This window comes from Bicyclus anynana, chromosome 6, assembly GCF_947172395.1.
Source record: "Bicyclus anynana chromosome 6, ilBicAnyn1.1, whole genome shotgun sequence".
Lineage (NCBI taxonomy): Eukaryota > Metazoa > Arthropoda > Insecta > Lepidoptera > Nymphalidae > Bicyclus > Bicyclus anynana.
In genome coordinates, this window is record NC_069088.1 from 13,697,724 (window position 1) to 13,712,466 (window position 14,743).

The 14,743-nt window shown below is 38.2% G+C and overlaps 1 protein-coding gene across 3 annotated transcripts in view; it reads left to right on the forward strand.

Moving 5' to 3' along the window:
* The window catches only part of LOC112056135 (eukaryotic translation initiation factor 5B), a 30,387-nt gene that overhangs the window by 9,589 nt on the left and 6,055 nt on the right, over positions 1-14,743 (forward strand). For 2 of the 3 annotated variants that reach the window (XR_008250906.1, XR_008250905.1), the window contains exon 13: positions 610-742. Coding sequence is in view for 1 of the 3 variants with exons in the window: in XM_052882051.1 (XP_052738011.1) it covers positions 610-742; positions 1,423-1,530; positions 2,196-2,360; positions 3,067-3,174; positions 3,755-3,916 (676 nt within the window). In the remaining 2 variants the exon portion in view is untranslated. Of the gene's footprint in view, positions 1-609; positions 743-1,422; positions 1,531-2,195; positions 2,361-3,066; positions 3,175-3,754; positions 3,917-14,743 lie in introns of those variants that run through there. The other variant, XM_052882051.1, reaches the window with a different exon arrangement.

Here is a 14,743-nt window from a genome sequence, read left to right on the forward strand (position 1 = left end):
GGTGGTAACGAGCCACGGCCGAAACCTCCCACCAGCCTAAATGTAGAATTCTAATGATGAAAATATTTTTCAAATTGGTCCAGTACCTTCAGAACCTATTCAAGGCAAACAGACAATCAATATCTCTTCGACTTCACTCGGGGCACCCTCTTATGAAAGTGTTAGCAATATCCCACACTTTATATCTCGAAGGGATTAGGCAGTCTTTTAGATGAAAATTTTGTACACTATTTATTAACTACAATTCATACTTGTCCGACCGACGTGACGGCTTGACGTGCGCTCCGGAGCACGTGGTGTATCACCACCAACTTCCCAACTTTAGGCTGAGAACTTTGTAGAGGGTCGGGTATTGTAGTGAGCCGTTCAAATAAGCCGATAATGATGAGTAAGTTTAATTATAGCTTGGCAAATTCGTTCGACACACTCCCGATGGTCCGCGGGAGCCTGAAATCCTTCCCTCTGCGCAACGATTTCATACCCGCGCAATCCTTTCCTCTGAACCGCGCGACGATTTCACACCCGTGCAGTTCTTCCCCTCACGTCGCCCGCATATTATGGGAGTGTCATCAACGAAGTTGCCAAGCTATAACTGCATGCTTGTCGCAGGGAGGAGGTGGCCCGAGAGCTAAAGTCAGCTCTGTCGTCCATCAAGCTGTCTGAACGCGGCGTGTACGTCCAAGCGTCCACGCTCGGCTCGCTCGAGGCGCTGCTTGAGTTCCTTAGAACTAGTAAAATTCCTGTAAGTACCACGGATATATCACAATACCAACAACCTTAGATCTTCTTAATCCAGGTTGTGGACAAAAAAAAAAGTAAAACAAATATATGTCAAAAGCATAAATTAAAGAATAAGATGCAGCCATTCCAAATACAAATTCAAAAACGAATACATTCTCGAGTCAGTATGACAGGAAGCGTTGCATCAGTTTACAATATTATTTAAGAAAAATGGCGTCTTATGTTTTTAAATATTTTAAAAACTGTTCACAAAAACTAAAAAAATAATATGGAGTATTTGTTTATAGGTAACTATTTTTTTATTCTATTATTATTCTGTGGTCAAAACTGACAATTTCCCTTTGTACGGTATACATTGCGTCCCTGCTTCGGCCAGTTAATCCTATTAATATTATAAATGCGAAAGTTTGTATGGATGTTTGGATGTTTGTTACTCTTTAACACCGCAACTACTATACTCATTTGGCTAAAACTTGGAATGGAAATAGATTTCACTCTGGATTAACACATAGGCTACTTTACTTTTCATCTCGGAAAAATCCATGGTTCCCGAAAGATTTATCAAAAACTAATTTTCACAATACTAGAAATAATAATTACAAATCATGTAAAAATTTTAAATATTATATAATAAATTTGTGTCGCCAACAATGTTATAATTTATTTTTGTTTTGTGTACAGTACTCCGCCATCAGGATAGGGCCGGTGGTGAAGCGTGACGTCATGAAAGCGTCGGCCATGTTGGAACACGACTCGCAGTACGCAACCATTTTGGCCTTCGATGTAAAGGTAATTAAATAAAAGTTTGCAGTTTTTATAATATCTATACTTATAATAAATTTGTAGTGAGGTCAATTCTGTACATAAAATATATTTCCAAAATAACTGTCACAGGGTGATTAATGATCGATACTGATGCCAAAAATGCTATCAGTAAAATTTTTGTCTGTCTGTCTGTCTGTATCTTTGTTGTAGAAACAAAAACTACTCGACGGATTTTAATGAAACTTGGTACAATTATTCTACATACTCTTGGGCAGGTTATAGTATACTTTTCATCACGCTACGATCAATAGGAGGAGGGCAGTGAAAGGAAATGTTGGGAAAACGGGAGAAGTTACTCCATTTTTACAGCGATACTACTGTAAGGGCTGGATTAAAATAATTACAAAATGTCCATAAAATAATCTTGAATATCATAATAAATTTTGTTAATTAAATATATATGTAATATAAATTTTAACTTGTATATTAAAAATATTGACCAGGGCTTCCCTTTTAGACTGTAATGAAGTTTGTTGTAGATTTTTATTGCCATACAAAATGAATTACACTGTCAATCTGTATGATGATGATGATGTATAGGAGAGGAAATATGGAACTTAGACCCACCACTCTGCGGCTTATCGGTTTTTTAGAAATTCAAAATAGTAATGTTATTGATATGGTTGCAGATAGAGCGCGACGCGCAAGAGATGGCCGACAACCTCGGCGTGAAGATCTTCGCGGCGGACATCATCTACCACCTGTTCGACAAATTCACGGCGTACCGCGAGGAGCTGAAGCAGAGGAAGCGCGAGGAGTTCAAGCACATCGCCGTCTTCCCCTGCAAGCTGAAGGTGAGCTAAAATGCCGCTGGTTTAGACCCTTAGCCTCAGACCAATTACAAAAGGACCAGCCCCCTATAAACGCAAGTCGCAAACGTTTCGAAAACTAGAAATATGTATGGGAATGACATTTGCTATCGACAGGTCACGTGATCAAGATCTGTCGTTCCCATTCATTTTTCTAGTTTTCGAAGCGTTTGCGATCGTAGAAAGAGAATTGTCGTGCCATTTGGTTACAGTGGCTGTATCACACCCAAATTCACGAAAACAATTTGTCTGTCATTTTCTGAGAAAACGAGCTTAGATTTAGTATGTCTTATACTAAATTAGAGAAGATTTAGCCCGATTTTTACACCATCCAGCTTCACAAAAAGGTATTTTTACAGCGCTGACGAACACGATTACAACTATGAAACATTGATACAATTAAAGATAGTTTTTATAATTGCATTAGATCGTTGATCATATTGACAGATAAATATTGCATTAGATCATTGATCATATTGACAGAAAAATATTGCATTAGATCATTGATTATATTGACAGAAAAATAATGTCTAGCGAGGCAGGCTTCGCACACGGATCGTAAAAATGGTCGAATGCATAATTATACTGTTAATCTGTACAAATAAATGAATAAAATGAATGGATGGAGTAAAAAACGACTTATTTGCCTTTTATAATCGTGAATCGAGATGTAAATTCGTGTTTGTTTCAGATAATGCCGCAGTTCGTGTTCAACTCGCGAGACCCTATCGTCGCCGGTGTTATGGTGGAAGCTGGCGTTGTTAAAGAGGGGACGCCGATATGCGTTCCCAGTAAAGAGGTTCGTTGTTTTTAGAGTTTCATCCTACTAATATTATAAACGCGAAAGTTTGTTTGGATGTGTGTTTGGATGTATGTTTGGATGTTTGTTACTCTTTAACGCCGCAACTACTGAACCGATTTAGTTGAAATTTAAAACGAAGATAGATTATACCCGGGATTAACACATAGGCTACGTTTTATCCCGAAAAAATCTATGGTTTTTGCGACATTTGCGCAAAACTGAATTCCACGCGGATGAAGTCGCGGGCGTGCACCTTTTATCAAAATCTGTTTAGTTTAAAGATAATATGAACAGTGAAAAGATAATATACAGACAAACTTTTTTAATATTAGTATTAATAAAGTAAGCATTACTGTGGGTTGAAATGTTGAGATAACGCGCGATGCACAATTTGAAGTTAGTTTGAGTTTAGCATAGATTATAAATGTAGAAGATACATTTCTTAAGGAAATAGAAGAAAACAACAATTTACCATTGGATTTATTAATGTTGCCTCTCCATCTAATAGATCTTTTCATTAGGTGCTTTGGATAAAGTTTAAAAATTGGTGATAATGTTTTTTTTTGTTTTGGTTCAGTTCGTGGAACTTGGTGTGGTGACGTCAATCGAGGTGAACCACAAGCAAGTGGAGACGGCGCGCAAGGGGCAGGAGGTGTGCATCAAGATCGAGCCCATCCCCGGCGAGTCGCCCAAGATGTTCGGCCGACACTTCGACGAGACCGACTTCCTAGTCAGCAAGGTCAGTGCGAACAACACTTTGTCACTTGTGTCACTCGACTCGTGGTGACGTCACGAGCAAGTGGAGACAGCGCGCAAGGGGCAGGAGGTGTGCATCAAGATCGAGCCCATCCCCGGCGAGTCGCCCAAGATGTTCGGCCGACACTTCGACGAGACCGACTTCCTAGTCAGCAAGGTCAGTGCGAACGACACTTTGTCACTTGTGTCACTCGACTCGTGGTTACGTCACGAGCAAGTGGAGACGGCGCGCAAGGGGCAGGAGGTGTGCATCAAGATCGAGCCCATCCCCGGCGAGTCGCCCAAGATGTTCGGCCGACACTTCGACGAGACCGACTTCCTAGTCAGCAAGGTCAGTGCGAACAACACTTTGTCACTTGTGTCTCTCGACTCGTGGTGACGTCACGAGCAAGTGGAGACGGCACGCAAGGGGCAGGAGGTGTGCATCAAGATCGAGCCCATCCCCGGCGAGTCGCCCAAGATGTTCGGCCGACACTTCGACGAGACCGACTTCCTAGTCAGCAAGGTCAGTGCGAACAACACTTTGTCACTTGTGTCACTCGACTCGTGGTGACGTCACGAGCAAGTGGAGACGGCACGCAAGGGGCAGGAGGTGTGCATCAAGATCGAGCCCATCCCCGGCGAGTCGCCCAAGATGTTCGGCCGACACTTCGACGAGACCGACTTCCTAGTCAGCAAGGTCAGTGCGAACAACACTTTGTCACTTGTGTCACTCGACTCGTGGTGACGTCACGAGCAAGTGGAGACGGCGCGCAAGGGGCAGGAGGTGTGCATCAAGATCGAGCCCATCCCCGGCGAGTCGCCCAAGATGTTCGGCCGACACTTCGACGAGACCGACTTCCTAGTCAGCAAGGTCAGTGCGAACAACACTTTGTCACTTGTGTCACTCGGCTCGTGGTGACGTCACGAGCAAGTGGATACGTTCTACTTAGCTACACATTTCAATAGACAAATATACTTCATAAACTTTCCTATGCATAAAAAAATTCTGCCTAACTTCAAAGTAATGCAATAAATTAATATACATTATTTATCATCAATACGGAGGTATAAAATATAATAGAATAAAATTGTGTTTTTTCAAGCACTTATTTACACAATACTAAAACATAGTCAAGCTTTTATAAATTTTTTGTCGGTCTGTCTGAATTTCTGTCTTTTTGTTTGTCCTGCTGAACGGATTTTAATGGGATGTTTAATGTAAGATAGAGGAGGTTATTGAGCAACATATTATAGACTAATTTCTATCCTAGTGGGATTTTTGTAAAACCAAATATCACGTGGACGAAGTTGCGGGCGTCCGCTAGTATTCAATATAATCACGTGATTTTTTTTTAAATTTCAATGCTATAAAAACTGGAATAGTTATATAAACATTTCCCGGCTTTAGAACTACAGTCTAAAAAGCTTTCAAGTTGTGTTTTTTTTTTCAAATTGATAATGCTCATAAAACACCAATTTGTTTATCGGAATAATAAATACTTGCACTTTGATAATTTTATGCCTGTTTATATTTTTGTTCAGTCCACCTTTATTCAAACCTAAACGACTTTCAGCCGCGTAGTTCCCGTTCCCGTGAGAATATGGGGATAAAATATAGCCTACGATACTCGCAAATAGTGTGACTTTCTAGTGGTAAAAGAATTTCCAAAATCGATTCAGTAGATCCAGAGATTACCCCCTAAAATACCACAAACTTACCTCTTTATAATATTAGTTTAGACTAACGGCCGGCCCGCAGTTTCAATCGCGTAGTTCTCGTTTCCCTGAGAATATAGGGATAAAATATAGCCTATGACACTCGCAAATAAGCCACATGGCTTTCTAGTGGTTCAAAATCTGATCAGTAGATCCAGAGATATTTATTATTTTGTAACTGTTTTGGCCTCTGGAACCGAGGGCACGTGACATTTTGCCAGCCGATTTTGCTAATTGTACGAGTATTTATTTGTATAAATATAATCATATATCGAAAAAAATACTTACTAAACAATTATATTGCTCAACACTGTACCATCACACTAATATTATAAAGGCGAAAATTTGTGTATAAGTGTGTATGTTTGTTCCTACTTTGCACTGATGCTACTGAAGCGATTTGGCTGCAATTTGGAATGGAAATATATATTACTCTGGATTAACACATAGGTTTTTCATCTTGGAAATATCTATGGTTCCCGCGGGATTTGTAAAAAACTGTCCGCTAGTACAACATAATATATATTTACATAAACATTACGAGTACCTACATCCAAAAGTGAAGTGACGCTTTGGAAGAATAGCAAACTAATAACTTTCGTTGATGCATAACATCCGTTATATTAGTTTTTTATTTACATAAAATAATGCGTACGTAGTAACAAAAAAAAATTTATCGTTGTAAAATGGCAGTAGTTTTCCACGACGAAGTTCGTTTTTTTGGGTATGCTAACTATAGGAATAGCCTACAATTACCGAAAAATATAAAAACTAAACTAATACCTATCTATATGTAGATAATTTGAAAACCTCTGATTCAGCTACAAATCTATCTAGATCATTAATATTACATAGAGGTAAACTTTGTGTGTTTGGACGCAGTGAGATTTTAAGGGGTAAGCTCTCGATCTACTAAACCGATTATGAAAAGTCTTTCACTAATAGAAAGCCACGTTATTTGCGAGTGTCACAAACTACATTTTTCTCCCTTACTTACGGGAATAGGAACTACGTATCCTTTACGATCCAGACGATGACAGGACGACCGACAATGCTTCCCGGGCAACATAATCACAAGCAACGCAGCGTCTTCGCCGGCGAAGACGAGGTCCCGATATCTAAAGTCTCTCGGACGTGGGTTTTCTAACTCACGATCTTGGGGGCGTCCGGACTGATTCACTCAGGTCACGGTTACCCCTCCCGAATGGCCCTCTAAGCCGAGGTCCGAGTCTCATAGGAGACGCCCTTAGAGAGTCGTTACGTCCTCATCTTTATTTCAACCTTCGGGTCTCATCAGGCGATGCTTTTGCGCTCGTTCAAACCCCCCGGTGTCGCCGTAGTGGTCCCACATGGAGCCATCGGCACTTACTCAACACGAAAAAGAAAAAAAAGGAACTACGCGGGTGAATCCGCGGGAAGTCTGCTACTTATTTATATAGATACGTATTGAACGCGCAAAACATTGTCTATTTATAAAGCCCCTATAGAAATAACATCAAAGCTAAGCTGTAAATATATTTCATCGAAATGAATTAGCTTTTTTTTATTTGTAAACGTTCTCAAAGGAACGTGCGTGAAAGTTTTATAGACGCATAATTATCGTTACTTTTTATAACCGTCGTTTCCTTAGTTATACCAGTTTTGCATGTTATATCTTAAAGAATGTTAACCGCATTTTTAACATAATAATAATATATAATAATTTATTTTCAACCATAGACACTATAAAATTAGCACGGCAGTGCATCATATATCACCGGCGTAAAATATAACAGTTTGCATGTCCCTTAACAGCACATCCGAAGTTCAAATGTTTGGTTACGGGAATAGAACGGATGTATAGCGCAAACTATTAACAACACACGCTGGCCGTATTGATATTTGCGCATTGTATACCTGATACCTCGAACTCGAACAATCGCTGACGTCCATTCCATATACAGACTACAAAATATACCATCAGACTGCATTTAATTGCAAAACGTATTGTTTTTTCGTTAGCCCTTGACTACGATCACATCAGGGGCGTAGCTAGAGCTACCGCCGTATCAGCCGAGCCGTATCTATAATAATATTATAAAGCTGAAGAGTTTGTTTGTTTGATTGAACGCGCTAATCTCAAGAACTACTGATCCGATTTGAAAAATTTTTTCAGTGTTAGATAGCCCATTTATCGAGGAAGGCTATAGGTTATATGTAATCCCCGTATTCCTACGGAAACGGGAAACACGCGGGTGAAACCGCGCGGCGTCAGCTAGTCAATGATACGCACCACAGAGACCCCTTACGCGTAAAAGCAAAAATTCGTAAAATCTTATTCACAAGGTCAATTACTTTCATAGACGAATTCACAGACGTCGCAGGGATACTTCACTGGCTGAGTGTCAAATTCGCAAACACATAGAGTTTAAATTCGACACTTAGCGGGTAAACGATCCCCTGGGAGCGTCCCCACAACGTCTTTGAATTCCACTGTTATTCTGGTGCTACCCAGAAAAAAATCATATTAACAACTGCCGACAGAGTTTCACTTTAAAAATGACAAAAATCAAAAAGGCAATATATTTTAAAGGTAAAGCGTGCACCCAAAAATTTAAACATCCTACATATTTTTACTTTAAGCAAGCATTTTTATTTCTTATGTGAGAAATCTTTACTCTGGGCCCCCCAACTAATTTTGATACAGGGCCCCTTCCAAGGCACGCTACGCCACTGGATCACATCTGATATTTGACGGGCTTACTTGGAAGAGGTGCAAGTTTATTCTACCCATACCTCTGACAGGCTGACTGAGTCGTGATAACTTCTGCCTCCGATTCCGGAGGGTGTGGGTTCGAATCCGGTTCGAAGCGTGTACCTCTAACTTTTCAGTTGTTTGCATTTTAAGAAATTATTTAATTTCTCACGTGTCTCAAACGGTGAAAGAAAAAAATTGTGAGGAAACCTGCATACCAGAGAATTTTCTTAATTATCTGCGTGTGTGAAGTCTGCCAATCCGCCAATGCCAGCGTGGTGGACTATTGGCCTAGCCCCTCTCATTTGATTGATCGATTGAGAGGAGACTCGAGCTCAGCTCATGAGCCGAATATGGCTTGATAATTATATACCTCTGACAGTTTCAATGCGGCATCGTACCGGAACGCTAAGTCGCTTGGCAGACCAGAGCCAATTTAGAAAATATAAAATCCTAAAGTGATCCGATCTGATCTCACTGTTGAGACCACATTACTACTAACTTCAGCAGAGATATTGTCAAAAGGTTTTCGGACGAATATTAAGGCTCTTTACGAAAGCTGATCTCAAAAGTCTCAGTTCCAACTAACAAGCTGAATCGTGGTATAGAGGGTGCGTTTGCCGGAGATATTGCAAGCACAAGAGTCTTAGCAACTATAAGCTTCGGTATATGATATAGATTTAGGGCATGATTCAAGCGAATTTGCTCTGCGAGATGCTCTTTCTAGTTATATAAATAAGAATAAATTTTAAAGCTGGTTGGTACTTTGGATGTATGTGTATAAAAGGCTTAATATTATTATTATATTTTTAGTTCCTCTCATTTATTTATTTGCTCTTTTAATTTTTAACAATGTTACAAATAAAAAATAGAATACAAAACACTTTTTTACAAATTTATAAAAAAATCCCTCCCGCTGCAGGACATTTGAGTGCCCAAGCAACCGGTGGTCAGGGCTCTAGAGTGAATACGCTCACGCTTGACTTTACGGGGGCCATAGATACACTCGGGGATAGTGTAGGTTCTCAACAGTGAATGAATTTTCAAATTTAAATGAATTTTCAAATCGGTTCATATTCAATACACAAAAACAACAATCAAATCTTTCCTCTTTATAATATTAGTATTAGGTATGTATTTTCAAATAAAAGGGCATCTTTGTACAATCTGCACAACCTCTAAAAGTTTGGACGTGAACTTTAAATTACGAAGGACGTCCTTAATGATATACAACGGATATCCTGTTACCTACATCTTATTATTTGGTATCTGGCCAATTTTTTTTACTTGCATTGCCCGATGTAATACCGATGCGTCATAACTCGTACCACAGTCGTACTTAAAATTATTAAAATTTAGGTAAAACAAGATGTTAGTCATGTTCTGTCAGAGTTCTGTAGTAAAATAATCGAGACGTTGTTAAAATTGATCTTGCTTATGGAAGAAATTTAAAAAATTATGCTTTACGCGATACGACTGATTTAAAAAATGCTTGTTTTTAACTTTCTTGTATTTTTTTAATAGATTAGCTATTATAATAAATATATATTCTTAATATACTCGTATATTGGATTATCAAGCATTATAACTGAGAAAAATCTATAATTAAATTTAATTAATTCAAATTTCAGTCAATATCAGAAAATCCTCGACACCAAAGGGAAGTAGGGTATAACAAAATAATGGACCAATATACCTCCTGGCAACATGCATTAAACATCGTGAGGAAACCTGCATACCAGAGAATTTTCTTAATTCTCTGCGTGCGTGTGATGTCTGCGAATCCGCATTAGGCCAGCGTGGTGGTCTATTGGCCTAACCCCTCATTCTGAGAGGAGACTCTCAGCGAGAGAGCTCAGCAGTGAGCCGAATATGGGTTGATAATGACAATGACATGCATAATCGTGATCTACATGCTTTTCTGAGTTAAAAACAGCACTTGAATAGTTGCCTAAGGTACCTATTTATCTATGGAAGGAAGTTAGAAACATGGACTGACAAAATTATAGTTTTTATTGATCTATCAGGCTAGGCCATATATCGATCCATTATCCTTTGCAATTTACATTTGATAAAAAAAACTTGACTAATGCGTAGCAAATACAAGGAACCAAATAAACTTAGATATGAAATTCTAGTTCGCTCTACATATTAAAAAAACGTTACTAGACAAAAGAAGTCTTCCACTTATAATCTACAACTAGAACTGTATTAGTGATTTTCAGTGGGAGCTTTTAAATGGGTTACATTTCAACAGTCTAAAGCATTCTATATGATATTTTTTAAAGAAATATTAATATAAAGAAAGAGTTGGAAAATGAGTAAATAAGACTGGCTTTAATTATAAAAATTAAAAAGAAATCAATGCCCAAAAACCGTCATTCTAAAATTAAAAATTAGTCTCGATGACAACTAAACTCCTCAGCATAACATGAATGATCAAAGGCGTTTGCGTGACACCATAAAAGAACGCGACAAGGCGCGTAACAAGCATTCTATTTTCACTCCACTTTGCCCGCATTTCATTGAGCTGCAAGTATGAATGCACAGCCACGCCCGCGGCTCCATTGATCTCGCAGGTCACTAGGTCGAGGGGACCGGCGACGATAGTACCTTGCTGCCTTGTCGCTTTATCACACTGTTAGGGTTATCGTTTTAATGTAATTGACAATGTGTGATGGTGATAATAATGATAATACAAGGGCCAGACTTTGCCGGGTAAATTTCTTGTGAACTTCCTATAAACCCACCACTTATTTTTTATCCAGCACTTCAACACATTCACCTACTTGTATGTGTTTGCTTGTATTGTCTAACTTCATAGAAACAACTGAACCAATTATTTATTAGTTATTATTATTGTTGATTTTAGTTTAGTTAATAAGGTTGTTGTGTGCTGTGTTTGTGGCGGCATCTGGTCAACGGTTCCAACTGAAAACCAGCGCTGCATGCTCTTTTTATTTAAAGAGTATGTAGCATTATGCTGAGTTGGATCCGTTTACTGGGTTGTGCCACACATCGCAGGATATTGTTAAAGAACAAATTGTGTTGTGTGGCATAATTCACTAATAAAGCTTTTTTCTTGCTTTCAATTCAGTGGTTGGATCATGTGACTTTATTGATGTCTTGAGTTCGCACTCTTTTAGTTCCCTAGTGAGGAAAATTATTGGTAAAGTAAGGTCTATTTCCAACGCCCAAAATTGAAAATGCAATACTGCTCGAAAAAAAAGCGTCGTGTTTTAAAAACGCTGTCGTGTGAACATACCTATACTTGAGAATGCATTTGTTGTATTTGATAGAGTTTTTACTTTCGTTAAAAATCTCTCGTGCGAATGAGGGCTAAAACTAATAGACCGTTTATAAATTTTGACGTCAAGATGACTGCAATCTCTTTGTGCGTATCAGCTGATGACAAAAAAAAAACATTTTATCTCTGGGAACATGAAAGCATCAATCTTTCTTTAATCCACCGTTTTATAAAGCACTCGCTATGAACTCGGCAGTTTTCCGTCACAGAGCGAAGGCCGCTTTATTTTTGGACGTGTGACGTCACGGCTTTCCATACATTAGGTAAGAGCGCCGAGAGTATTGGAATTACACTTTATTCAAAAAGCCAATATACATTTTTCGAAGATATTTTCTATATTTGACGTGGCGACGTGATGTCGTCGTATCAAGTTACTTGATTATCTTTATCCTTAAACATATTTCTGTATTTGTATGTGATTCGACTGTTTTCCGAATTACATTTTTTTTTCTTACATCCCATCTCGTTCACAAAGCCAATGTACAGTATAGGCACAGAAAATATTATAATAGTACAAAAGTATTGGGCTGAATACAAAATCAAAAAATAATGTAATAGATTATATTAATGAATTTGAAATAAAATTTCGTGACACCTAAAAATAACTTTTAACGACCAACTAATAATCTATTGACGATGAATTTTGAAAATTTTGTTTGTAAGATTTATCTCTTGAATATATTTGATGAACTGATTGACAGCCGATAAAACTGATCGTGTGTTGGTCGCGATCGGTGTGATGCACATCGCGACCAAGCCGTTAGCGCTGCAGGCATGTGAGATTACTTGATCGCCAGTGGCTGATATTAGTTAACTTAATGTAGATATTGTTCGGTAGTAGGTACAAGGTATTTAAACGCCTTGAAAATTTGTGAATCAGATCACTCAGTTACATTCAAGCGCATTGCGGGATTATGAAAGAGTTGATTTTCATTCATCGCTTTCGTTGCTAGTATGTACTTGCCAACGGCGAAGGGTTCATGCAAGTCGATTCCCGCCGGGTTACCATTAAATATCCATGCATATTCATTGTTGTATTGTATCTAGATATATGAGATACCGCAGTTTGTATGACGCTGTATGAAATTCCTTTTTTTTTTGGGACGGCTTACCTTTATTCAAATTAGAATTTTCGGGATAGTGGGAGGCTTCGGCTTCTAAAAAAGACGTACCGCCAAGCGATTTAGCGTTCCGGTACGATGTAGTGTAGAAACCGAAAGGGGTGTGGATTTCATCCTCCTCCTAACAAGTTAGCCCGCTTCCATCTTTGATTGCATCATCACTTACCGTCAGGTGAGTTTATACCTACTTAGTCAAGGGCTAACTTGTAATGAAAAATCCTTCGCCACTGCTACTTGGTAGTATCCAATCATAATTTGGGAAACAACTGTATGGGGCGACCTTGTTTATCGATTGCACACAAGAGCTGGACCTATCTACACTCTATGTAAGTGGGGACCTTGGAAAATTTTCCCACGACCACACAAAGTGAACTAATAGGATATCTATAGAAGTTATTGAGGTTTATTTCTAATCTCGCTGAGAAAGTTCCAGAAGTGTTTACATTGTTGGAACATGTGGCGTTATTGGAGCTACTCTACGCTATTATTATGTTGGAGAACTTCCTGTACCGCGTCCCAGTAATGTAAAATTTATGGATTCGCTAACAGCTTTGCCGGTATGCACGAATGAACGGATCAAAGGTGATAAATCATCGAAAAAAACTCGAGAAAGAGTACTAGTTTGATCGTTTCTGGTCACAGGAAATGTCAGTTTTGTACATGATCAAATTGCTTATAGACAGAAGCTCAAGATATTTTGTACTAGCTGACGCCGCGCGGTTTCACCCACGTGGTTCCCGTTCCCGTGAGAATACGGGGATAATATATAGCCTATAGCCTTCCTCGATAAATGCGCTATCTAACACTGAAAGAATTTTTCAAATCGGACCAGTAGTTCCTGAGATTAGCGCGTTCAACCAAACAAACTCTTCAGCTTTATAATATTAGTATAGATTAGTATAGATTATAGACAGATGCGTACCTTCAAAATCACCGCAAAAAGTGATCCGAACTTAGCTACTCCAATGAGCGAACGTATGCACATTTTTGCGTTTAATTCCATTATATGTATATTTATGTATATACCGTTTTTACACTTTCTGAACACTCATTTCTACATTTTATACAATATTTGAGTATTATATTTGTTTTCGTTTAACTAACTTTCGTTGTTTACGCGCTAGTGTCATATTTCTATTTTATAATCTTTGTATTTAGCTAGCTCTAAATCTAGTTAAATCCTACTCTAAATCTCTTAATCTAATTTTGTTTATTTGTGATGTAATTACTATGAAAAATGTACAATTGTAAATTTTAAACGCAAATGGAAACTATACATGTAACTTACAGAAAGATCACTAAGTTTCCTTCCCAGCCAGCTCCTTTCAATTGAATTTGATTTCCGATTTTAAAGTTATTATAATAGCCAAGTAGACTATTTGTTTCACAAAGGGCCTACTTTGAAATAGAAGTATTTGAATTATGTGATGAAATAAAATTTCACGACACCTAAAAATAACTTTTAACGACAAATGAATAATAATAATCAATGAATTACGATTAAGTTGCTAATCGTCACATAAAAACATATTATTTGAAAATTGTATATGTAAGATTTATCTGTTTTTAGATTCTTTGAATTTAGTTGACGAATTGTTTAAGGCACGTTATCTTAGATATACGATTGTGCAGACACGAAAATTATGATGACAAAGTTGGGGCCATTTGCTAGTGTGTTTCTATAAAATTCATTCATAACTTCTAAATCTGTCGACCTAGTCCATGAAAATCAGCGTTTGGAACTCTGCCCAGTCGCAACGTTTAAATTGAAGTGCGCGCAATTTTAGTGTTGTTTTTTCGAGTTCTTAATGAGTCAACAATCAATGAGCTACTCTGTTGTAGACGTTTACTCTTCCGCCACTTAAAAGATTGCCAATTTTCGACTAGATTTTGTTCATCTGTACATAATAAAATCTAAAATTAGTAGCTGTATAATAAAGTAAATTCTAT